Genomic DNA, 27,148 nt, shown 5'->3' with positions numbered 1-27,148 from the left:
TTGTTGGACGGGTTGTCCATTGATCCAATGATTAATCTAACCTTTGCATGTATTTTGTACATCCTTCAGCCATCCATCGAGTAACCAATCCAGTTAAACAACCATTTACTGTATCCTGTGACTCACCCATCCCATCGTCTATCCACGTAGTGACAATTTTGCCAATGATCTATCCAGTAATTAGTTCAACTATCCAGTCATCCGGTGTCAGCGTATGGATGATGGATGGAGAGTGGAAGTGAAAAGGATCAGTGGACACTAATGTGTGGATGTATGATTACTGCATCGTGGTGAGAAAACGGATGGATGGGAGTGACAATGGTAATAAATGGATGGAGCATATACGGCCGGTGAAAGGATTGCTGGACGAATAAAGGAACGGATGGATATGAGACGGACAGATCAGTTAATCGGGAAAGATGGTTTGAAAGATGAACGGCACATGCTTAGGTGAATGGATGATGCCCGGATAGTGGATTGATACAATACATGGATGACCGACGTGGCAGAACGTGCAATGTCACTACAAACAGTCAGACATCATTTCTTTGCAGTTGTCAATCTATCACTCTCAATGTGTCATAAAATGATAGAAAGGAACCTGACTCAAACTTGAAGAAGGTGTTTTATGACAGCATAAAGATACAAAGTTTGATATGAACACAAACAGCGGAGGCAAGGTCAGGGTGAGGGCAAATCTGGTTGCCAGTTAACTGCATGGCACACAGAGACAACTACTCACTCACCGTGCATGTTTATGGAATACGGGAGGAAACCGGAGCACCCGAAGAAAACCCACACAACCACACAGGAAGGCGAAACGAACCTTGGATCTCTCATCCCATCACCATTTAAAAAGTTTAAGAACATTTGTTTTGATACTTATCAAGCAGCAAACATTAAGAAATCAAGTTTCATCATTTGTGACACTTTCAGGAACTAATCATCCAACATGGGGACAATGACTCCAAATAATTAGCGGTCTGATTTGTCAGTCTGGTAACGGCAAGTTCCTTCAGTGAGGCAATTGATGCGACATTCCCCTCACATCACTCACTTCACAGCTGACGGATGCGCTCTGTGGAAATTGATGGAAGGTAGCTCAGTGACAACACGTTGGGGATTTTTACATGCATCTCATAGGAGGACGTGAACAGGTATCTGCACTGCAGAGCTTTTCTTTCCCCCCCCCTCCACCCCCCCCGCCCCCTCCCCTATCTTCTTTTCATGACATCAACCAACAAATTTAGGTGCTCGCAGTACAGTGAGAGCTGAAACGGGACCGTGTATATTTAGGAAAGAGAGGTTCGTGCCCAAACCCCACACGAACCATCGCATCATTTGTTTATATTTGAAACAGCTCTTCTAATCAGGAAACAGCTTATTTAATTGCCGCAACTGACGCTTATATCGGGACAGTACAGAGAGCAGATGAAGAATCATGACACGCCTATGGAGTGACTAATGTGATTAAAAGCTTTGGGTGGCTCTGATAGGTTTTTGCTTTGCAGGTTGTGTAAAGTCGATTAACACCAGGGCATATAGGGCACGAGTGAAATGTGAAATAAATAATTTTCTACGCCAAATTATCGGCTAGGTCCCAAGACATTCATCTGGCACGGTGGTTTCTTGGATATAAAATTAGAGGCACGAGCTGGGGCATAGGTCATATTGATCATACATACTGACTGTTTTAACAAATATAACAGAAAGGGATTTTGAAGGTGAACGCTCTCCTTTGGCAACAACTAGAAGATATAAAGTATGTGAACAACATTTTCGAATCGGTATGTTTCCTTTTTTAGTGTGTTTTTGCCTTAGCAATAAATACATGGAGTGTAATTTGTGATGTGAGTAATGATATTCATAGGAGCAGGTAAGTGGAGGTTGAAAATCCATTCTCTTCACCTCGGTGTCTGGTCTCAAGGAACAAATTGAATTCAAAGAGGGAAAGTAATTCCATTGCTGGATTCATAACCCATTTTTTAAAATTTCCTCTTTCACTTCACTCCATCTGTTTTCGATGCCTCATCTTCCACCCATCGCTCGCTACCTGTATGCCATCTCCCGTACTGTTAACGTCGCCCCCTGTCATTATCTGTATTTTTCCTTCATCTAATTACACTTCATTTCTTCCTTTGTTTCTCGGAGTCCTCCCCGACGTCTCTTCCATGTTCTTGCCCTCTGTGAAATCCAAATGACCCCCTCCAACATTTTATCTCCCTCGTTACCATTTGTTTATGACTGCTATCATCTTAACATTGTCATTTGCCTTCCTTTGCATTCCTAATGGCCATCAATTTTCCAAATGTCTTTAAAAAAGTCCTCTCTCTCTCTCTCTCCACCTCCATCTCTTTCTGTCCCTTCTCTCGCCTTGACCTCACATGCACCTCCAAAAGCACATCGCTTCATTTGACTTAAATGTTTTTTTTCCTCCTGCTAATTCATCCCTACTTATGTCTTCTTTTTTTTTTATCAGAATCCTCTTCATTTCCAAATGGCCATGCGAACAGTGGAGGCCCCGGCCCCCCTTCTTCTCTACTCGCTTCTGATGATGAATGGTTGGTGGGACATAAACCTGTTGCTCTGCCAGGAATGGGACATAAGCGAATTTATTTTCCTCATCAAAAATAACACCCGTTTCCACCTGGGCGCTTTTGTCAACTTGACAACTTCAACCTCCGCACTGCCTTCGTCTTCTGTACCAAACTCAGGAGGCGCATTAAGTCTCTCAACAGGAACAGAGTTGTCATCATCAACATTTTCCCACCATTTGTCTTCATCTGCTTCGACTTCTTCCACCAAAACGGAGCAACAGCAAGCTCTCATGCGGCAGTTGGAAGCCCTGAGAGAGCCTTCGTCCACAGTTGGCGTGGTGACGTTCGGGTGCGAGATTCGCGAGGTACGGCGCCTATGGGCGATGGCCACTCGGATGACGCTTCCAGAATTCCACTGGATCTTAGGGGACGGCCAGAATGTGGCTGAGTTAAGAACAGATGGATTACCCCTTGGTCTATTGGCTCACGGAGTCATGGCGTCACCTTCTCTGGATCACTACGTCCAGGACTCATTGGAGCTGGTGACACGGGCTATTGGAAGTGCTGCCCAACAGAATCCTTCTCTAGCGCTCATTCCTGGAACTACAAATTGTATGGATGAACAGCAGAGCAATGGAAGCTCAGGGGAATACTTGACAAGGTAAGGAATTGTGGCCGTCGTGATTTTTGTCACCTCTACCGTGAGATCAACTTTAATGAGCATGTACAGAATGAAAGACTGTGGTGAATGCATGAAAAGGTTTGAAAATATACTGCTTCAGCTTTGCTGATGACAATTAAATCCCAGCCACGTGTAGAAAGAAACACAATCTGACAAACATCATCTGTTTGTACAGCACTTCATTTTAGTCCTGTCAGAATTTACCGAAAGCCACAAAAAAGGCATAGAAAACGCATGTAAAAAGAAAAACAATTTATATAAATTGTTTTTAAAATTGAGAACTGAAGAAGCAGAAAAAAAATATAAGACCTATAAAAATAAACTAGTAAATATTATAAGAACCAGTAAAAGAGATCATTATCATGCACTATTAGAGCAGAATAAAAGTAACACACAAGAAATATGGAAGATACTTAACCAAGTAATCAGAAATAGTCCTAAAAAAATGGATTATCCAGAGTATTTTATCAAAGGCAAAAATACTATTTTGGAAAAAACTGCAGAAATAGCAACTGAATTTAATGAGTATTTTGTCAACATCGGCAGTAACCTAGCAAAACAAATTCCTGATCCAACAAACTTGTTTGAAATAGATAGATATGTAGAAAAAAACTCCTACACGATGTTCCTTACTGCTGTAAAACAAGAAGAAGTATCAAATATTATAAAAACTTTTAAAAATAAAAAGTCAACTGATTGCTTTAATATTGACATGACAATAATAAAGCAGATTATAGAATATGTAGTGCGACCTTTCACGCACATATGCAACCTGTCATTCAAAGCTGGTATCTTTCCATCAAAAATGAAAATTGCTAAAGTTATTCCAATCTATAAAAGTGGAGAAAGACATCGGTTTACAAATTATAGACCAATATCACTACTACCACAATTTTCAAAAATATTAGAAAAACTATTTTCTCGCAGACTTGATAGCTTTATACAAAAGCATGCGCTGTTAAGTGAGAATCAATATGGCTTCAGGGAAAAGCGGACCACCTCAATGGCAGTTATGGAGTTTGTGGAAGCAATAGCCACTAATATAGACAACAAAGAATTTACTGTTGGGGTTTTCCTAGATCTAAAAAAAGCTTTTGACACAATAGATCACAGTATATTATTGAAAAAACTAGAAAGATATGGCATTAGAGGTGTAGCTTATAAATGGATAAAAAGTTATTTAGAAAACAGATATCAGTACGTGCAACTCAACAATAAAAAAACGAATCAACTAAAAATCACTCACGGAGTTCCTCAGGGGTCAGTGCTTGGTCCAAAACTATTCATCTTATATATAAATGATATCTGCAAGGTCTCAAAACAATTTAAATGTGTCCTATTTGCTGATGATACAACTTTCTACTGTTCTGGAATAAATCTGAAACAGCTCCTGACAACCGTAGAAAACGAATTAAACAAATTAAAAAACTGGTTCGACAGAAATAAATTGTCACTTAACCTGAAAAAATCGAAGTTAATTGTTTTTGGCACAAGACCAATCAAACACCAAGCTAAAATTATGGTAAACTCAATTGAGATAGAAAGAGCGTATGAAACCAAGTTTCTCGGATTAGTAATAGACTCAAAACTATGTTGGAAGCCACATATCGATAACGTAAAAAGAAAAATAGCCAAAACCGTAGGGATCCTCTACAAAACCAAGGAAGTGCTAAATAAGAGATCTTTGTACACATTGTACACTTCATTATTATTACCATATATGACCTACTGTGTGGAAATATGGGGAAATGCCTGCAAAACAAACACACTCCCTATTCTCAACCTACAAAAAAAAGCAATTCGAATTATTAATAGATCAAAATATACGGAACCCACAAATCCACTATTTATCAAATTAAATACGATGAAATTTTATGACCTGGTTGACTTTAAAATCGCCCAATTAATGTACAAAGCACACAATAACCTGCTCTGCCAAAACATTCAGAAGTTTTTCGAAATTCGAGAAAGCAGCTATGATTTAAGAGGTACCAACTTATTCAAAAAACTCAAAACAAGAACAAACATCAAGCAAAGAAGTGTATCTATCAAAGGTGTTAATCTGTGGAATAATCTCGAAACGGACCTGAAAATGAGTAAATCGCTTGCTGAGTTAAAAAACAAATTCAAAAAAATAGTACAAACAACCTACATCAATCAGAGTTAAAATGATAAATTCAAAACATTAAATATAATGATAAATCAGAACTAAGTTGATAAATAGAGAAAGGTATATAAATATCCATTATGAATTTAAGAGAAAATTGACACAAGAGTGTCAGGGTGTGGAAGTATATAATCCCGATACAAACCAAAAATTGTAAAAATATCACGGTTAAGGGTAAAGTATGAGCCTTAATGGAGACTTCTTTCTTCTTACTTTTCTGATTGATATAAAAATGATTTATTAGATACAATCACATAACGGGGTAGGACTAGATAAGTTTTTTACTTCTTCCTACTCCCTTGAACATAATAACTGTGTTGAATGAAGATTGATTTCTTTCTTTTTACTTTTTTTATCTACCTTATTTTCTGTCAAATTATTACTGTATATATGTTTTATGTTCAATAAACAAACAAACAAACAAACAAACAAACATTTTCTCAATACCGATGAGGACAGTTTGCAGATGTTGTGGCACTTGCTAATGATGAAGATGAACAATAGAAAATGTTATTTACATAGCACTGCAATTTAGCATCAGTTCCATTTTGACAAGAGACATTGATATAAAGTGTAAATAAAACGGGACCCAGTATGGACCCTTGGGGATGCCCATTTTGAATAAACCAAGGGTAGAAAGAAAACACCATCAACCCGAACCCTTTGTGTTCTGCCACTCGAATTTAAAGCATGTTTCTTCTTCTGAACTCATGACATCTTGGCTGGTTGTCAATGGTGCCCTAAATTTCTAGACACAATTGCTCAGATCTCTTCACCTCCTGTGTTCATGTTTGCCGAGCCAATTGTTTCTTGGCAGAATTAGAAAGCCCAAACACACAATTTGAAAGCCACACCCATGCAGCTGTTTGACTGCCGAATTAGGGCTGCCTGTCTTGGACAGAAAGATGGCAGGAACAGGAAGTGGTAAAAAATATCTCCAAAACCAGAGAGCCCTCGAGACATCCGCACTTAATGTTGAATCACCGCTTGTTTCAGGTGTCATTTTTGTGTACTTGGAGGTTTTTCTTCATGTCTGTTTGCGATATTTTGATGAATTTGAGCTAGATAAGTAACCTATGGATGTTTAACAACAAATTCAAAGCAGAGTTGTCAAGTAAATGACAAACATAATTACCATTGGTTTTCCTTAAAGTAATGACTTAGGCTATTTTGTTTCCACTAACTAGAATAGATCAGATTCTAAATGTTGCTATTTAGTGCTTGGCAGTGATGTACTGGAGTTCCCCCAAGGTTGTTTACACCTTTTTTTATAGCTTGCTTTTGTTGGAAGAAGACCCAGATGAGGGCGAAGGGGAACCATTACATTCTGGGACAAAAGCTGTTCAGTGGCGGCAATAATAATGCTAACCCATTAGCCTAGGCTGTCGCGGCGTTGATGTTTTAACGGCAGGTCAAAACACATACTGTAAACAACAGTTCAAGCACAGTCCATAATCCTGGTTACCTTCATTATACTTTTTTTTCTCCTCGCTGTCATCGGTTTCCTTTTGTGCTGGGATCAAAAATAACACAAAAAACCCCCAAAAGGAAAATCAAAACATCAACATGGTGGTGACGTGGTTGCCATGACTGCTTACAGTTTTGTCTTTTGAATCTCACCTCTGGCCTGCCTTTATGGGGTTTAGCCTCTCACTTGCTGTGAATGTGAGGTAAATGCTGCCTCATGACCCTGATAAGGACACGCGTAACAGATGGATGGATGAACGGATGTAGATAGCAAATACAAACTATACCTGCTGTATTGTGAACCAAAGTGATTCGATAAACTTTGGGAGGAAATCAGCTGTCCATTAATCAACTCATGAATATGAAAATGTATTATTTGTAATAGAAATGGAATGAAACTGTTTTGAACCACTTTCATGACAGTGTTATAATGAGCTGAAAAATGCTATTGGGAGGAATGGTGAATTCACTTTTATTCATGCAATTGCCGACATGGGAATGGACCACGCTTTTGATTCTGGACCAGAGGCAGAAACTCCATAATGACGCAAAAGGCACAAGCCAACCCAAAAGTACCAAGGGGGGGGGGGGGGGGGGGATGAACATCATAGTTTTGAATGAAGGGCAGGCGTCAATTCCATTCCAATGAAAACGACAGTAGAGAAGCAACATTGCGGCACAAGCCTCAGCTTCTATTAATATGTCACAATTCGTGTACCATACATTGGCATTTATATTTAAACTCAGAAATCTGCAAGGGCACATTATACCCGAAGCATTGGTTGTTAATCTTCCCCACTCAAGTCCATGTCACTTTGATGAGAAGGTGAAATGAACAAGCTGCTGCATTACAATCACAGTGTGCCTTTTCCTGCTGAGATTCCCCTTAAAACAACTGAATCAGCAGCATGATTATCTCAGGGAAGAAAGGCTGGGGATTTAGGCTTTTATTAACATTATTCCAATTGTAGCATCTCATGAATTATGGATTATTGTCACTTTGATTTACATATACAAACACCATTCACATACAAAGAACAGACAAGTTAAATTACAACCACCGTGATGTGATACCTCCCGAAAAGTTGACATTGTGTGTAATCACATTTTAAAGTAGTACATGAAAGGATTCTGTTCTGCAACTACAACTATTTCGTGTTTTAAAACACCTTGAATACCTGTTTTCGCAGAAAAAAAAGTCAGGCTTGTGTCTTCATGTCTCTCACGCTTGCAATGAGAGGACTTTTCTTTCTGCATCATTGCGTTAAGGTATCAGGTGTTTCAGAGGGAGGGTGAGGTGACCCGAAGAGAACTGTTGACCCCACACTCATGCTAAACAGAGATAATGTGTGACAGATGAGCGGCAAAGATGCTTTGACTGCTTTCAAGCTAGAAACAAACAAACAAAAAAAAATCAATTTCAGGAGCGGAAAAAGGAGGATGAATATAAGTAAAATGTTGAGGCTGCAACCAACGATGAGCGGACCCTCGCTCCCCTTTATTTATGAAAAATCTTTGAAATGATTCAACAAATGCTATGTCAGAGCGCTTCCCAACAAAGGCATGGCGGAAAGCGGGGTGCCGCTGGCGTTCCGTGCTGCTGCGTGACCCTTGACATCGAGCGAGTGTCGTGTGAAAAGTAATGCTGGACAAATGAAGCTTCATGAAGCTTATAACAATTTGATGGATTTTAACTCCTCTAGATGGCACTCTTGATTTAAAGATGCAGTGGAAATGCAATACATTTCCATTGCACTAGCCTCAATCTTTAAACCAAGAGCGCCATCTAGAGGAGTAAGAAAATATATCACAAATGCCTCATGAAGCTTCATTTGTCCATCACTCGTGAAACATTCTTTAGACCAAATTCTTCATCAGTACGGATAACTTGTGTGGAAATCATCATCAAAGTTTAACACCAGGCTACGCCCACATTATATGCTGTAGGAAATTTGTTCGAGCCATTGAATTAATTCAAAGTATTAGCTTTCAACCACATTGACCGATTTTACCTCGAGGAGGTGCTCATGAGTGATCTTGGGCGGAGGGGCAAATCATTAAAATGGGCGAGTTTGCAGTCACGTTGAGCCCACTCCACCCAAGGATTATTTATTTGCTGGAACACAGCGATTCCAAGAACACCGCCTGGCACTCAAGCCCTAATAAGCAGTAGCAATATGCAAATGTACAGTCACAAGCAGAGCAGATTGAATGGAAACACAATGGACAGTCTTGGTCCACCAATGTGGCTGTGACTGATGATGTCTGGTCACTTCCTATGGCCTATGTCCTGAAGAAAATAATTCCGCTAGCGCCTGCTATATTTTCCCCTGATACAAAAAGACTAATGTAGTAGAAGGACAGTGGAAGTCACAGTTGAAGCCTCAGCCACCATAAATAATGCAAGATGATCTGTGCGGATTAAAAATAAGAACTGTAGATACGAGCTCAAAGATAGAACTCACACATTTGATAGGAGCTCTGATAAGGAGAAGTCAATCAATTACTAAACTTAGTTGTGTAACAGGAAGACGAGATAGAGAGTGAGATGCATTTAGTGATTATGTTGGTTCTCTGGAAATCAGATATACAATTTGACATTTCTATACTCTAGTTGTCGTTAGCTTTGCAGCTGCCGCTACAGAGTTGATGATGTCATCTCAGTCGAATATCTCATAGTATGTCATCAATGGTAAAAATGTATCAAGTGGATCCGTTTATTTTTATTATTATTGTTATTATTTATTATTATATTATTATTAATTATTATTATTACTATTAGTTTGCTTTCATTTATTACTTGCACTCCTGTCTTTTGTTTTACCTCCACTGGCTTTGAGCAGGATACCACTTTATACCACCTTCTACTTACTTCTCTGATCTGATGGCTGAGCACCAAGTGCTGCATCGTTGAACGCTAATTCACTTGCTCCTGTGGGAAGATTCTTTCAAATCACATCACTTAGCATTATGATGAGGGGGGGGGGGGGGGGGGAGACGCTCGAAAGGGACACTGTGTATACCACAAGCAGCAAAGGCAAAGGCTGTCATCTTAGCGCCCCAGGTTCTAGAATGTACATTGAGCAAGATTCATCCACTGCGTGTGCGTGTGTGTCTATTTCATTTTCTTGATCTTCAAAAAAAAAAACATTCATTGTGTCCACAATTGGTTTCACGCAACTGTCTGAATGCATTTTTAATAGCTGACACAATGTTTCTTCCTCAATGAATGTTACCTGAGCGATGAGGACAGTAAACAAAATGCGTGGATATTACGCAGGGTTTTCTAAATCTATCCAACACTTTACACATGAATGTTTTATTTTAGTTCAAGGGGATGTTAACAGTGATGAATTAAACATCTACGAATGTGATTGGTTTGTGTTTCAGGTTGCAGGGAGAAGCTGTAATGTGCATTATTCATAAATTTGATTTACATTGACACAGCATGTTTAAGCGATGAAAGACAGAACTCATTTATAATAAATGTGACATTGTCAAAACCGCCAACAAATCTTGATCCACTTGTAACTCCTTCCCACCGCTGGCAGATACCGAATACATAATTTGAAGCAGTTTGAAATGTAATATTTTATTTTATGCTGAAATGTTACCCAGCAAAATAAGTAACTGATGATAATAATGTGTTTTTTTAATATACGGTAAGTGATAAGTGAAGACGTCGGTGAAATCTACCTGAAAAACATTCCTCTTCGAATGTCGAAGATCATTTCCACTTTTAAAATTCCCGTGATCGTAGGACAGGCTGAGAGGCGCTCATTGCTCCCATTCCTGCCGTCCGCTCCATGACACTCGACATCAGACAGGATATGAAATTTTTCAAGATAGTCAAAAAGTCAAAATGAAGCTGTGCTTGATTTTTACAGTGTACGCTCAAGTTTAGACAACGAGCAAAGGTGATCCTGACCTTTTTAAGCTAAACAAGTGTATTGATTTCTACTCAGGTTAAAAATAAAAATAAAAACTACAAAAATGCTGCGCTTATCATTTGTCGTTGATAGCTTGAACGTGCGCATCACCACACAGTCTCTGCCATTTAAGATTGACTTTTTCAAACAAATGTCAACGATTTTCAGCCGGCCATGTGCACCGGCCCTCGTAATAACCTGTTTGCAGATCATCTCGAGGATGATTTTGTCAGAGCTTTGGAAGTTAAAACAACTGATGAGGATTCATTGTCACTTTTTCCGCCTTTTTCCCCTTGAAGATGTTGTCGTAATCCAAACAATAGCTGCATTTACAGGTTTATATTTGTACTTTGTGGAAACTGCGTCAGGCATATCAAGTCACAAAAAGCGACGTGCTGTCTCGACACAAACTCTTCTACCGTTCGGTGAGCACAATGTGTCACATTTCCAGAAATAGTCTGGAAAACTCATAAAGTCCAACAGTTTGCTAAAAACACTGGATTCAATTAAATAAAAATAATATCTATAAATAAGTGCTTTTGAATAGTACTGCGGTATCGATCCTTACCGTTTATGCAAAGGGTTTTTTTCTCACTCACCCTTTGATGGTTTACCTTATTTTAAAGTGACATTTTCGACATGAAAGGCCATCATATCAGTTTATGCTATAAGGGCACACGTTCACTTTACTTTTCTTTTTCTTTTGAGGGATTGGAAGCCACATTTCCAACAGGCGGTATAGTCCCATTTGGATTATTGGATGAAAAGAGACGCATTAGCGACTCAAAAATGGTGACACCATAGTAACTCACAACCAATAAATTACATATATATATACTGTATATATATATATATATATATATATATAACTGTGTGGGTTTTCTCCGGGTACTCCAGTTTCCTCCCACATTCCAAAAACATGCATGGCAGGCTGATTGAACACTCTAAATTGTCCCTAGGTGTGAGTGTGAGCACGGATGATTGTTAGTCTCCGTGTGCCCTGCGATTGGCTACAACCGGTTCAGGGTGTCGCCCGCCTACTGGCCGAAATCAGCTGGCATAGGCTCCAGCGCCCCCCGCAACCCTTGTGAGGATAATGGAAATGGCTGGATGGATGCGTATGCAGTGATCCCTCGCTCTAACGCGGTTCACTTTCCGCGGCTTTGCTGTTTCACGGATTTTTTTAGTGCGTTTTTTTTTTTTTATCCTTTTAACCCATTAAACCAGAATGCGTTGGCGGCGCCGCATGTCGACAGTACAGTATTTCCAAAAACTATTATAGTTAGTTGTTGAAAACGTTTGTTTTTTTGTAATTGGGCCTGAAAACAGGTTTTGGTCTTTGATTTCATTGTATATATTGTTAAGTATTGTATAATAACTGTAAAAAAATAATGTTCACTACTTCACGGATTTCACTTATCACTGTTACTTTTTGGAACGTAACTCCCACGTAACACACGCACACACACGCGCGCGCACACACACACACACACTGAAGACAGAGATAGAGCTACTATCACAGCAATTACCCAGTTAAGTAGATTAGGGTACTGCCAAGAGAGAAATGCCGGCAGGTTATCTTTTTTTGTTGGTTGTTTCCACTTAACGGAGATGACCCCTATTTATAGTTATCACCTGACAGAGGTGTGTTTGTAGCCTTAATGCGCCAGCTCGCTGAGTTACAAAGATAGAGAGTACTACATAATAAATGTTTACTGCGTGTGTTGTACTGAAAGGTCCTGTGTAAGTCAAACACTTTCCTGCTTGCTCTGGAGGGTGTGGGATTGTTTTAAAGCCAACATAAAAGCTGCTGCGCTTCCTTCCTTTGCGTATCTTCTGGCATCAAGAACACATGAGGCTGCGTTGTGAGAAACAGATTAGATTCACCCCGCTGTCACTCTTCCGCTTAAAATATCAGCTTCTCTGCTCCGCTTCTAATGCCGTCAGTCTTCCATTTATGAATTGCACAGGAAATAATAAAAATGTCATTTTTATGTGGCGTGTAAGAGACATTGATGGTGGTGTCCCTGAAAAGAAAGTTCCACTTTATGATTATATGTGAACTTTTGAGTTGAGTTGTCTTTAAAGGGCGAAGCATACCTCAGCAATAAAATTCGCTTCCATGCAAATAAGTGAAATGAAGTCAAAGAATATATTGGCACTAAAATTCCATGAGCGGAGCATTTACAGTACAGACAAAATATGACAAATGTTTGGATTGGATTATGAGCTAGTTTCGAATGAATAATCTGGGACAGGGATCTTAATCATACCGGATAATTTTATTCAGGTCACGTCAATGTCAAAACCTGTTGAAAATGTGCTGTATAAGTGAAAACTCACTTTGATGTACTGCATGCTAATCTGCCTTTTCCTTTCAGTTGAATCATTTCTAAATTCATTTCTTAGTTTGCAATTTACTGTTGCTTTTTTAACAGACGTGCCGTTTTGGGGACCAAAATAAAAAAAAAAAAACTCTGTAACCTGATAACGTGATAAACTGTCCACTGTCGTGACCGCTGTCCCTGAAAGTGTCCAGAATTCCCATTTCTCTGTCGCCGTATATTCTTTCCCTGCACTCTATCTTTTTTGTAATTATCAGTCAGCGTCAACGCGTCATTGTAAATCATTTTCAGATGTCCACAAATTGCTTGCGATGTCATGCAGTACATGCAGCATATTGGACAAGCTACACTCTCTGAAAAAGAGGCTTTCGAGCGTGATTATGTCATCTGTAATTTCTAATTTGGGATCGTTTGATTTTCCGATTGAAGTCAAGGCCCCCCCCCCCCCATCCCTCCTTCAATCCCACCCCAACTAACGCCCTCTCCGCAGTAGTCAGTGCTTGCCTTCGCTGCATGAGAATGAGTGTCCCATTAGGTTCCACAAAACAAAAGTTCTGTGATATCAGCATGGACACACATCACACTTGTCAGCGAGACTCTTGATAGCAGGAGCCATTTTTTGGGGGGGTTGTATGTCACATTGCGTGTTGTAGTTGCGCGAGACAGCCTAATCAGGGCTGGCGTCGGAAATGAAAGAGACAACCGTGAGAGGCCAGCTTCCTAAATCGTGACTGTGTGTCATAAAGTCTACCAACTCATCTCCTTTCTTTCTTTAAGTGGACACCGTCAACAATTAAAGCATAGCAACACTTATTTCTGAACTGCAGTAATACAATACAGCTCAGTTTTAATTGAGGCTATCAAAGAGATGCAATTTCATGGTGTACCAGAAGATGGGTTATTCTCAGTGCAACTATTTAATGGATGCCAGTGGAGCCTTTGTCTGCCAGATGCTAAAGATCTCATCTGTCCAAAATGGTTGTTTGTATTTTGTACTACAACTTTTTTGGGGCCAAGACAACACATTTGTATTTAAAAAGTTATAGTTTTTACTCATGTTCGCTCACAACTTTTGCGACTTTTTTTAGAATACCGTATTGGCCCGAATATAAGACGGCCCTGATTATAAGACAACCCCCTCTTTTTCAAGACTCAAGTTTGAAAAAAGTCTTTTTGAACACCAAATACATTTTTATACAGAAAATAATGACAGTCCATCTGAAACAAATGATTATAACAATATATTTGAGAGAAAAAGCATGTTATTTTGCATCATTCAAATCTTAATATCTGAACATTTAGATATGTAACCTAAAGTGCAATCACATTCGTAAATGAATGGCTTCTGGTTTTTGAAATGTAAATGACATCATAATTTCTCCTCAGCTGCCGGTTAACCTGGCCAATCTTTGACCCACTTTTCTCCAGATTGTCGTTACATTTCTCCATTTTCTGTTATCTCTTCCATTATTTTCTTCTCTTTTCTTTCTTACCGCAATTTTTTTATTTTTCTTCTTTGTGCTACCGCTATTTTTATTTTTATTCTTCGTGACAGGGGTTCACTTTGGCCTGGGGAGTCAAGTTCAACATTCGCTTCAATGATATCTGGCACCATCTAGTGTCGTGAATGGGTATAATGTCTAGACCCCGAATATAAGACGACCCCCACTTTTCAGTTTTATTTCAATGCAAAAAACACCATCTTATATTCGGGCCAATACGGTACTTTGTTCTTCTATCACGTGACTGAGATGATCATTTCGAGATTGGCACATGCAGACATAGTTGTCTCTAATTTTCCATTCGTCTGAGCAATCACACAAACTCCCTGAGCATCCCATGGACCACGGAAAACAACATCAGACATGCATTCAGTGGCCAAACCGGGATCACACCCATCCAAAACCTGAGATCAAAACCTATTACACCATGACGGTATGTTACAAAAAATAATCCTACCTAAACAAAAAAATAGAACATACCATTGAATAGATATTAGTAACCCAAATAAAATCAGCCCTTCATTTGTTATTTTTATATTAACCATATTTAAGTCTCAATGTAATCAAGTTTGTGTTTGTGTGTGTCTGTACACACTTTGTACTGTTTGTTCGGATTAAATCTTCGTATATAAGTGAGTGACCTTTGTGCGGTCAGGTTTTTGAGCTTGGGGAAGCAGGGAATTGACTTCATTGTTATGTCCACTGATGTGATAGAAAAGATGACTGCGCGTGAGTGTGAGTGTGCGTGTCCGTTCTGGTTCCTGACACTCTCGGACAGCCAGTAGCATGGCTCACTGAGAGGCATGGCGTGATCATAGGGCCATGTTCTGTCCTCTGCTGTAACACTCACTTTCACACATACAGTATATACACACGCACACACACACGTTGGCACACACACATTTATGGGGAGGCCACCGAGACTGAACACCTCTTCTCAGTAGCCGGACGCCAGTATTTTTATCTACCTATATAAAAAAAGTTACAGATCAACAATCACGTGCATAGGAAACATACCCGTAAAATTTCTTTCACAATTTGGTGTGTTTCTCTTTTTTAATTCCAATTTGTCTTTTTACTGCACAAATGAATAATATCATGTTTGTGATGAAACTTCCTAAAATTGAAAGGGTAAAGGAACTGACATTTCAATTCCAACTGGCGTAACAAACATTTTACGTCCTGTAATGTAGATAATTACAATCAATGATTGCCTTGTGACCTTTTCATGTTTTCCTCATGAGTGGATTGATTGTACACTGCTGCAATGAAGTGACAGATGTCCACAAGGCTGAAAGTGACATGTTTAAAGTAAACAAGGATAAGAGGCCACTTTGCACACTGGCCATCCGAGCCTTCTCATCCGCTCGTTGTCCCGTGTATAAGTTACCGATTTAAGATTTAAGCTAACCAACAAATTTGCTGTCTTCCAAGCTTGTATCAGATGCTTAAAAGAAGTGGAATGTAGCCGGTGGAATAACCGTCATTCGAGATTATCATTCACGATTAATTTACGGAAAATTCCCTATGACGCTTCTGTGGTGATGTCACTACACTTGTAGCCTAACTCAATTCGAGCCGAGTATGTCATACTTGGGTTATGGGCAATGTCTCGCTTCAGTGACTTCTGTCTGAAATAGACTGCCAAATAACTCATGGCTCTGCTGTTATGCGTCTGAAACTGCAATTATTTGGGAATTTGGTGTGAAATTGGCTTGTGTCTGTTGCTGATGCTGTTGACAGCTCTCCATCTATTTTCTATACTGCTTATCCTGTTTACTGTCATGGTTCAGGGTGGTGCGTGTGTATGTGTGTCTGTGTGTGTGTATGGGGGTGAAGTGATAAGCACCTGATGCTTCGAGCTGGATTATGCATGTTCTCTTTGAACTTGCTTCTGCAATCCAAAAATATGTATCTTGAAAATTCAGATTTGCCTGGATGTGAGTGTAATTACGACTGGTATGGTTTTTTTTTTCTGGCAACTATTCCAAGATGTAACCAAATTTTTGCTCAACATTAGCTTGGATCGGCAAAAAAAAAAAAAAAGCCTTATTCATGAACTGAATAAACTACGGGCAATGAATGGATTCAAATCAAAAAATATTGTACTGGAGTTCAGTTCTGGACTTGGGTTGTTTCCCTCATCAAACTTTCTTTTCCTGCGAATAATTCATGCTTCTGTTTCTTTCCCTTCAGATTTCTTTCCAACACATCCTTTGAGGGCCAGAGTGGCTTCATATTCAAAGACCATGAGAGCCAAAATGTCATCTCCGAGGCCCATCACTACATCTGGTCCCTCCAGCTGGACCCTCTGGGTCAGCCAACTTGGACGAGACTAGGACGTTGGCGCCGAGGGAAAGTTCTGATGGACCAGGGGGCCTGGACGAGCCGCCAGGGTTCCGGAGGGGGAGGTGACTGGCGCAGACCCACGAGGCTGCATTTGCGGGTAGTGACACTGGTGGAGCACCCGTTTGTCTTCACCCGGGACGTGGATGGAGACGGCCTGTGTCCCGCTGGCCAGTTGTGCCTCGACCCACTCAGCAACGACTCATCGGTTTTACAGAGTTTTTTCCAAAATCTTGCAGGACCAAATGGATCTGTCCCCACGGACGCTAAGAAATGCTGCTATGGTTATTGTATTGACTTGCTGGAGAAACTGGCAGAGGACATGGGATTCAGCTTTGACCTTTACATTGTTGGGGATGGGAAATACGGAGGCTTTAAGAATGGCCGCTGGACGGGATTAGTGGGTGACCTGCTAAATGGTGCTGCTCACCTGGCTGTGACGTCTTTCAGCATTAATTCAGCAAGGAGCCAAGTCATTGACTTCACCTCGCCCTTCTTCTCCACCAGCCTGGGAATTCTGGTCAGTTGTCTCTTTTCTATTCCCGTTACGCTTTGTTCCATCTCTCTCTCATTGACCTCACCACAACCCACTCTGATCACCAAGCTGCTGGTTACCGTCTGCAAGGCGCCGGCTTTTTACTGCACACTTTATAATTCTCCGCATGAGATTTGACTGGTCGCCTTATTACAGCAATGATTTTATTTGACCTCGCTCGCTGACAGAAGCAATCGTTGTTACTCTGTCTTCTCTTACAGAAAGAGATGTTATGGTTTATTTTTCCTGGTGGGACTATAGCCTCACAAATCGATCCATTCCAATGACTGGACTGAGTTTTGACAACTCATCACATAAATCCGGCCTTACTTCATGATCTTCCGCATGCTGTCATTCAAGTGGGATTCATTACACTTGAAAAATATTGTTGAGGTATTTTTTTACTGAACTGTGACATCCATTTATCATGAGTTAAAATTGGTCAGAATTATGTAGTGACTTCCGTAAATCATATAACTGTTTTTTTTTTTGGTAACTCTTGTGAGATAACACTGAAACAATTACCGTATTTTTCAGATTATACGTCGCTCCGGATTATAAATCGCACCAGCCAAAAAAATGCATAATTAAGAAGGAAAAAACATAAATAAATCGCACTGGAGTATAAATCACATTTTTGGGGGAAATTTATTTGATAAAATCCAACACCAAAAACATACATGTCATCTTGAAAGGCAATTTAAAATAAAAATAAAACTAGAGAACAACAGGCTGTGTGTACGATATGCTAACGTTACATGACGCTTAAACAACGAACTGTGAATGTGCCTCGTATGTTCACGTAACATATTAAACATTATTTAGACAACTATAGCACAAAGAACATGCTAACAAATTTACCAAACCATCAGTGTCACTCCAAATCACGAAATCCAATGAAATCTTCCGCATGCTGTCATTCAAGTGGGATTCATTACACTTGAAAAATATTGTTGAGGTATTTTTTTACTGAACTGTGACATCCATTTATCATGAGTTAAAATTGGTCAGAATCATGCTCTGTGTCACTTTTAAACTACTCTGCCAACTCCGGAGGTAGAAGATGCAGCGCTTCCTCTTCTACGTCGCTTACGTCACAGAGTCATCGTCAGTTGTTTTTCTCAGTTTCCGCCAACGTGGAAAGTATCAACACAGGCCGAAAGCACCCACTTGCGCTTTAATGTGAAAATAACATGTGAAGTGTACAATGTTCAACCATTTCACACATAAGTCGCTCCAGAGTATAAATCGCACCCACGGCCAAACTATGAAAAAATCTGTGACTTATACTCCGAAAAATTCGGTAAGATTTCTGGTCAAATGAGGCAATCTGAGCTGTGCTTCAGCCCACTTGACACCAAACGTCCAGTGAATTTCCCTCCCTACTCTCTTCTCGAATGCTTGGAAGAGATTTTTTTTCATGCCTATGCATGTCATAATATGATCACTTCTATCCATCATAATCACAACATTTTTTCCAATTGAAATAAACAATGCAGGGTTATGTAATGAATAGGCATGTCTGCTTTGTAAAAGGGCAGAAGCCCGAAATGCTTTCGCAGCAAGGCGATGAGGAACAGGAGCAAATCCGGTTTGAATGGACGACGGTGAGTACATCCGAAAAGTCAGTTTTGACCTTGTGTTCTACATGTGTGTTTAGGTTCGCACCCGTGACACCGCAGCACCCATCGGGGCCTTCATGTGGCCTCTCCACTGGTCAATGTGGCTTGGCATCTTTGTCTCTCTCCACGTCACCGCCATCTTCCTCACCTTATACGAGTGGCACAGCCCATTTGGGATGACCCCACGCGGACGCAACCGAGATCGCGTCTTCTCCTTCTCCTCGGCTCTGAACGTGTGCTACGCTATACTTTTTGGGAGAACCGTCGCCATCAAGCCTCCAAAGTGCTGGACGGGCCGTCTGCTGATGAACCTTTGGGCCATTTTCTGTCTCTTCTGCCTGTCCACCTACACTGCGAATCTGGCGGCAGTCATGGTTGGTGAGAAGACCTATGAGCAGCTGTCAGGGATTCATGACCCAAAGGTATTAGTCATATTAACCCTTTCAGGGACAGCGATTACTAGAGTGGAGAGTTTTTGTTGTCATTTGGGGAAAAAAAAAACATCATTTAGATTTATTTTTAGATTTATATTAAAACTTGAATGTCTCCACTATCTTTCTTGCAGTTGCACCATCCCTCGCAGGGATTTCGATTCGCCACAGTGAGAGAAAGCAGCGCTGAGGACTACGTTAAAAAGAGTTTTCCCGAGATGCACGAGTATATGCGACGATACAACGTGCCAGCAACACCAGACGGCATACACAATCTCAAGTAATTCTGTTTTCTTGCATACCGGCACGAATGCCACTCGTGTATGTTATTCGTGTGTACAAACGTAATATTTGCACGGTCAGGATCCAGCATTTTTCTAAGGAGCTGGTTTATTGTCTTTGCAAATATCACATAAATGTCAAGTGACTGGCAATGAAAAGAAGAAAAAAAACAATGCTCATGTCATCTTCGATTGCGAATCTGCCTTCACTTCACATTCAGCTCCTATCTCCTATCTACTTCTTCTTCGGCACCCCCTGCCGCCACCATCGCTGTCACCCTAAGCCGCTTCGACATTCCACCGGCGTCCCCACTGAGCAAAGCAAAAATATAAAGTGAGAAATGCCACCTTGGATACAAACAGAGGTTGGAGAGAACACAATTTAAATGGATGAAACAAGTTTCTTTTTTCCAACTGAGCTTCTAAAATGCTGATTATGAGGCTCAACTGAAATGTCAACCTTAGAAAATAACAGCTCAGGAGCCGGAAATGCGCAACTTATGGATTCACGCCCCAAACGACTCATCATTCTTATCAGTCATGTAATAATATATATATATATATATATTTTAAATAAAATTATAGTATTCCCGTATGCTTGCCACATGATTGGCATTGTCGACTCAATTCTGCACTTATTAGGAGCAGCCGAAATGCAAAACAGTTTTTCACCCATTTTCCTCTTAAGAACAGACGCGACAGATACGAACGACAGCTAATTTGTGGTGCAATAACTGGCGCAACCTCAACCCTCATACAACAGCCACATCATTTTGGATGACATATTAGAGTGGCCGCGCTGATGTTATCACCTCGGTCAGGATTGAGATTTTCATGGCTCAACTCGCTGATGATGAATACAAAACAAAGCAATTTCAAGCACGGGTTCTTCTTATTAACCTGCCTGTAAGCATCCAGATGCAAATACGTTTTAGCAATCAACGTCAGACATGTCGCATGAATACAACCACTCACTCCCGCATTGTTCTTCGAACAAACAATGGGACAGAAATGTCGATGCAATTGGAAAACTGCGGTCACGGGCTGGCTATTTGTGTGTGTGTTTTGAGTTTAATAGCTCCTGTTAACAAGAAACAAAGATGTTTATTTTTGAAAACTGGGAAGACATTAGGCAGTTTATAAATGAACTGCTAAATGGATATAATGAGCACATGTTTTCCCCCGGGCATGAGGGCATGGACCTTATGTTCCGGTATTGCATGTTCCTTGATTTATTTTCCGTATTGATCGTCTGTATTAGAGTTGCGGGTGAGCCGGAGCTTATCTCAGGAGACTTGGTGGTGTACACCCTGGACTGGGCACCAGTCAATAACAGGGCACACTAAACAAACAGATTACCAAGACCGGTCATTTCAACACCATCCATCCATCTTCTGATCCACTTAATCCTCACAAGGGTCACGGGGGGTGCTGGAGCCTATCCCAGCCGACTTTGGGCAGGAGGCGGGGGACACCCTGAACCGGTTGCCAGCCAATGGCAGGGCACACAACCATCCACGCTCACACCCACAACTAGGGACAATTTAGAGTGTTCAATTAGCCTGCCATGCCTGTTTTTGGAATGTGGGAGGAAACCGGACTACCCAGTAAATGCAAAGAATCATGCTTTTTCAAAAGAGGTATCTTTATTCCGAGCCTATGTACGTAATCCTTTCTTTTATATTCAAACCAGGGTTAGTGTTAGAGTATATATATATATATATATATATATATATATATTATTAACACGCGTTTGAAAAAAATAAAATGACTACACCACATACGACTTGAGATCATTTTTAAAAGCACACAATTGCGTGCGGAGTTGTCCAGATTGACATCTGTTTTGAAGTGGCTTCACTCATGTACTGGAAGCTCACCAAAGTCATGCCCTATTCCTTATTATTATTATTATTATTATTTTTAATGTTTTTTTAAAAGAAATATAATGAATAAAAACTCATTCTCAGTCAGGTAAGTGCTAGGCAGTAACTATGACAACTTTTGCATTGTAAAATGTCGCGGTGGACAAAGATATGCACAGCGCAATGGGGACGTTAGCAAGAAAGTGTCGCAACGGATACCTGGTACATTAGAAATTTCCATTGTTTTCAATCAAGTGATACATTTTGACCATAAATAACAGATCCACGCAGATCAAGATTTTACAATTCACAAAAAGGACAAATTAACCAGGTCTAGTCTTATGATTAAGTGTGCTTTACTTAAATATAAATTGACTTCTGTTGGAAATGAATTTCGTGCATAGACTTTCTCTTGCTCCACTTCCACAACAAATTAGAGACAGCAGAGTGAAAGAATTCAATTCCAAATGATGGCGAGACACCTTGCACCGTATCGTATTTTTGTTGTCCTGTGTTTCAAGGGCCGATCCCCAGAAATTGGACGCGTTCATCATGGACAAAGCCCTGCTGGACTATGAGGTCTCAATTGATGCAGACTGCAAGACACTCACTGTTGGCAAACCATTTGCTATCGAAGGTAAGGGAACCTGAAAGTGAAACAAAACTCTTCAAGTTGTTTCCCCCCCTCCTATTCTCACTTTCAATCCATCAATTTTAGCAGAAGCGTCGCCGCAGGATCGTCCAGAAGCCAACCCTTAATATCAATCAGCAAGCATTTAACAGTGTTAATCTTGTGGGCTTTCAAAAGCTTGCAGTCCAGGCGGTGTCTTGTTAATCTCAGGCCCATTTAGGAAGCATCATTCACCCGCTGTGAGAACGTCCCCGCGGTGGTTAACGTTCCATTACAGGCCTCCGTTGTCCCACATACCGTTGCTGCGTTTAATTACCTTATACAGCCTCCATGTCAATTCAGTTCAGGGTGAAGTTTAGTAATTGTTGAAATTGCTGTTACGGACATTGCCACAGTTTGCAGGAATTCAGTGAATGCAAAAAAAACAAAGATAAACCAATGAATGTAAAACTGTTTTTGCACTCGCCCGGTCAGATTAGAAAATTGGCTCCAGCCAATTGCAAGCAAGTGGTTGAGAAGTGGTGGATGGATGACTTATATAAGCACTGACATCAATAGAAATGACAACAAATGTGACCCCAAAAAAAAAAGTTTATCGATTTTTGTTGTTGTTTTTTGGTGGTTTTGTTTGTATGCTCGCCGACAGGATATGGAATTGGGCTTCCTCAGAACTCTCCGCTCACCTCCAACTTCTCCGAGCTGATCAGTCAGTACAAGTCGGATGGCTTCATGGACATGCTGCATGACAAATGGTACAAGGTGGTGCCGTGCGGGAAGCGCAGTTTCGCCGTTACTGAGGTAAGAACAGGGCCACCTTCACCTTAGCCGTTGGCAGCTTTTCAATTAAGGCTTGTTGATGTCACCTTCATCTCTGTGTCATGTTTATTTTGGTTTGTGTTCTTTATATTCACCGGGGACGCGCTGTTGACTGCCACCCACACGGAGCATCGACGAGAGTCGATTTCTGAGTCTCTCTGCACTGTACCTCGATGAGCAACCGTGACCTGCCGAAATGATAAGCAGGATACCAAATTGCTTTTCTTAATTTAAAATTTCTGCAGAACTTTTTTTGGGGGGCGGGGATAAGAGCTATGTTAATGTGAAGAAGTCGTGTCCCTCATCAGAAAACTACCAACCCACTGTGAAACAATCAAGCAATGCTTATCTTCCTCATGCATCTTTAATGTTTAATTAGGAGGTCGGTGCAGGATGGATGTCAAGATCATTGACATTTAATTCGCCGCTAATTGTTGAATTCATGAATTTGCCCGATGGCGATGGTAACGTCTATCTCTCAATTCATCTCTTAAACTTACTCCACGGGGACGCGGTAGTTAGTCAGAATAAAGACAATCAACAACCTCTCTATTAATGGATCCATGAAATGAGCCTACGCCAGACTTTGGGTTTGGTCGGTTACGAAATGTGTCACACTTTTCATAGCACTCAGTGTTCTATATTTGCCAACAGTGAAATAAAACTCAACATCTTCCCAGTCAAGCTTGCTCAGGTGGCACCAAGAAAAGATGCTAACATCTATTGACCGGTTCTCCTGATGTGGGGATATAACATTCACAGCCAAGGTTACAGAAGCTGTTGCGACGAGTGTAAAAGTCAATTCTACTTGAATCCTGATTACAGCCATATACCATCCTCAATAATGGCTTTCTCTTAAATGAAAAAAAAGACCTCAGGAAGAAGGGAGTGCCACTAGGAAGGTGAAATTACCCGTTAATATCGTGGTTTAGCACATTTGCAGCACAGGTCAGAGGCTCTTTGTTCAAACCTCAACTCAGACTCTCATGTTTGGAATTTGTAGTGCTCGTGTGAATTTGGCTCATTTTCCAAAAACACCCAAATCTTTTTTTTTTTTTTAAGGAAACAAAAATAATACACATCAGCACGGCCTCACAGCTATGCCGCAAGTGTAAATCTGACTAACTTTGCCAGAGCGCTTGTCTGCTTCATTTGTGCTGTTCATGCAGGTGAGGTAATTGTGAATTTAAGCCTTGTATGTAGTTCTGCTTCCCAATGTACTGCATTATTGATACAAACTAAGAATAAAAAGGCACACGGATAGAAATCACTGTACAGGGGATATGGCATTTAAGCATTCCATTCCCATTGTGACCCAGAAATCCCAAATCACCGTTAACTAATCGCCGGCTCACAACGTGTCCCGTTTCATTTGAGGTAGCAAATTCTTTGTCTCGAGCATTTGTACACCTGAAGGTCTTCTATCAAACAGATACCGTCAGCAGATGTCTGTCTGTGGAGACACTAACTGACCCTCGCCACTATTTCAGGAGAAGCAGTAACTGCTCATTTACTGTAGTGTAAAAGTCAGTTTGTTCAGATAAATTCAAACTAATTTAAAAGAGCTAAGGTTTCTTACGGATTAACTCATTTGGTTATCACTGAAGCATAGTTAGTTTATGTGTGCCCTGCAATTGACTGGCAACCAGTTCAGGGTGTACCCTGCTCTACTGCCCGAAAACAACTGGGATAGGCTCGAGCATGCCCGCGACCCTCGTGAGGAGAAGCGGATTATAAAATGGGTGGATGGATGGATCATCAAAGATTTGTCTTGCCACCATCTGTTATGAGAACTGCATTTTACATTTTATATATTCTTTGATTGCTAGCTTCTTCGCTTCAGACTGTCTACATTGCTGTCCAGTCAAGGTCATTGTTTTGTCGAAACGTCCACTGCCATGTGTACAATAACTTGTAATTGAAAGTCTGCCCCCTGATCCTGCAGCTGTTAAACAATCTGTACGTGCATTACTCTGCTTTGTCCTTAGCAGTCAAAGAGCCCTCTGAGGTCCATCTTGTACTGTTGTGCAAGACAAGTCGGTTGTTTCAACCACCAGCTGTGATTTGAGATGTCGTAAAGTGCCTCCTTGCTTGGATTGGGTCATACAACCTTATTAGGCCTTCAAAATATGGATTTGGGACAAGTAACTTATTACAGTTCACAAAGCTCCACATTTGCTTTTCAACATTGCAAGATACTGTTATTTGGAAGAATATTGCCAACGTCCACCACCAAAACATTCAAAAATGTTTTTATTCAAAATAGAACCACATGTAATTGAAAAACAGTTTATAAAGTCCAACTCAAATATTATTATTGGATCCCAGTGGAGCGTTTGATTGAATCGATCACAATATACTGCTGAACAGGTTGGAAACTTGGGTAGGGGAAAAAAGTGAAACAGTGCTGAAATGGTTCAGGTCGTACTTCGGGGAAAGAAGTTATTTTGTGACCTTTACAATTTCTGAATGTAATCGAATGGCCATGACACGTGTTGTCCCTCAGGAGTCAGTCTTAGGACCCCTTTTGTTGATTATCATGGCTATGCAGATATATCTATACATTTCCTTCAGCTAAACCAAAAACAAAATGGAGGTTAATGTTTTTGGCAATAAAAAAAGAGGATTGCTGTGATTGCTGCAAAGCAAATTGAGTTGCCTCCTGTGTGCACTGATTGATAAACAACTGGAAAACATTGCACAACACGGAAAGGGAAATTCCCAAGCGGCACTGGTATACCTGTATGTAAATTGCATTTTCAGTGTTATACCGTTACTTTAAGCCAATTGCAATTCATGGTCGTAACAATCATCCTGAATCAATGTCTGCCTTGGGAATTTTCTGACATACAATAGTTGTTTTTCACTACGACAACGACCTGCAAGACACCTGATTCAGATGATGGCTCATCAGCCCGCCCTGAAGCAGCATCAGAACGACCCTGATTATTTGAATCAGGTGTGTTGTTCCCGTTAGAGCTGGAAAACAGGCAGGACGGTGGCCCCTGAGGACCGACTTTGGACACCCCTGCTGTAGGCTATACACTTGACCTTTAAAAAGTTCAGCAGTTTAAAAAAAATAATATTTTTGGGTGGGATGTCTTCAACACAAAAATATACTCTTTCAACTAGCTCAGACATTGAAGCAATGTTCTGCCTCAGTGTTCAGTCCATAGACTCAGTCTTAAGAGGACCGAATTGAAGTCAATATTTGTCATTTAGAAGGCTGAAATAGCCACCAACCATGCAGGTGCTTTGAATGTGACGTGTACGCAGGCTTGCACAGCTGATTTTGGAACAATGACAGTGTCTCCATCCGTGATACCAAAACATTTCGATTTTTCATTGAAAATTTAGAAGCGGTTTGTAAAGTGTTTCAAACACAGACTTTGCTGTTTCTCTGTTTCTCAATCCAGACCTTACAGATGGGTATAAAACATTTCTCCGGGCTCTTTGTGATGCTGTGTGTGGGTGTGGCTTTATCTCTGTTGACCACCATTGCGGAACACATCGTGTATAAACTGGTGATCCCGAGGGTCAAGGAGCCACGCTTCAAATATTGGCTGCACACCAGCCAGGTACTCTGCTCACTCACTGTACACTCCAAATGATCCATTCTGAACACGGCAGGGAGCTGTGACATTCATAATACGGTCTGATTACACGCTCTGGATCTTTTTGTGAGCACTCCCAACAAAGTACATCACTGGAACAAATCTATATGGACTCACAATGTGAGTCTATATAGATATTGGAAAACTAGCAATCATACTCACATTTACATCTATGGACAATTTAGTCTCCAATTAGCTTAGCATACATGGTTTATATATACTGTATACTGTATATATCGATATATAGCCAAAATATACAAAGATGTTGGAAATGCTGAGGAACAATTAATAACGATTGTGATAGGCTCATTTTTAAAACCGTTGGATAAGTATATAATTCAAAAAAACTTTTTGGAGCAACCCAAAATAAATGTTCTT

At 40.5% G+C, this 27,148-nt stretch overlaps 1 protein-coding gene across 1 annotated transcript in view; it reads left to right on the top strand.

Annotated features, from left to right (window-relative positions):
• Positions 1-27,148, top strand: part of grin3a (glutamate receptor, ionotropic, N-methyl-D-aspartate 3A) — a 35,000-nt gene that overhangs the window by 2,879 nt on the left and 4,973 nt on the right. Inside the window, exons 2-8 of the mRNA XM_086135426.1 lie at positions 2,480-3,198; positions 16,826-17,495; positions 19,171-19,554; positions 19,698-19,843; positions 22,231-22,346; positions 22,987-23,138; positions 26,573-26,734. Coding sequence (XP_085991552.1) covers positions 2,480-3,198; positions 16,826-17,495; positions 19,171-19,554; positions 19,698-19,843; positions 22,231-22,346; positions 22,987-23,138; positions 26,573-26,734 — 2,349 coding nt within the window. The remainder of the gene's footprint in view (positions 1-2,479; positions 3,199-16,825; positions 17,496-19,170; positions 19,555-19,697; positions 19,844-22,230; positions 22,347-22,986; positions 23,139-26,572; positions 26,735-27,148) is intronic.

The sequence above is a fragment of the Hippocampus guttulatus genome, chromosome 17, assembly GCF_054856545.1.
Source record: "Hippocampus guttulatus isolate MCC_2025c chromosome 17, RoL_Hgut_1.0, whole genome shotgun sequence".
NCBI lineage: Eukaryota > Metazoa > Chordata > Actinopteri > Syngnathiformes > Syngnathidae > Hippocampus > Hippocampus guttulatus.
This window is presented reverse-complemented; position numbering and strand designations above follow the sequence as displayed.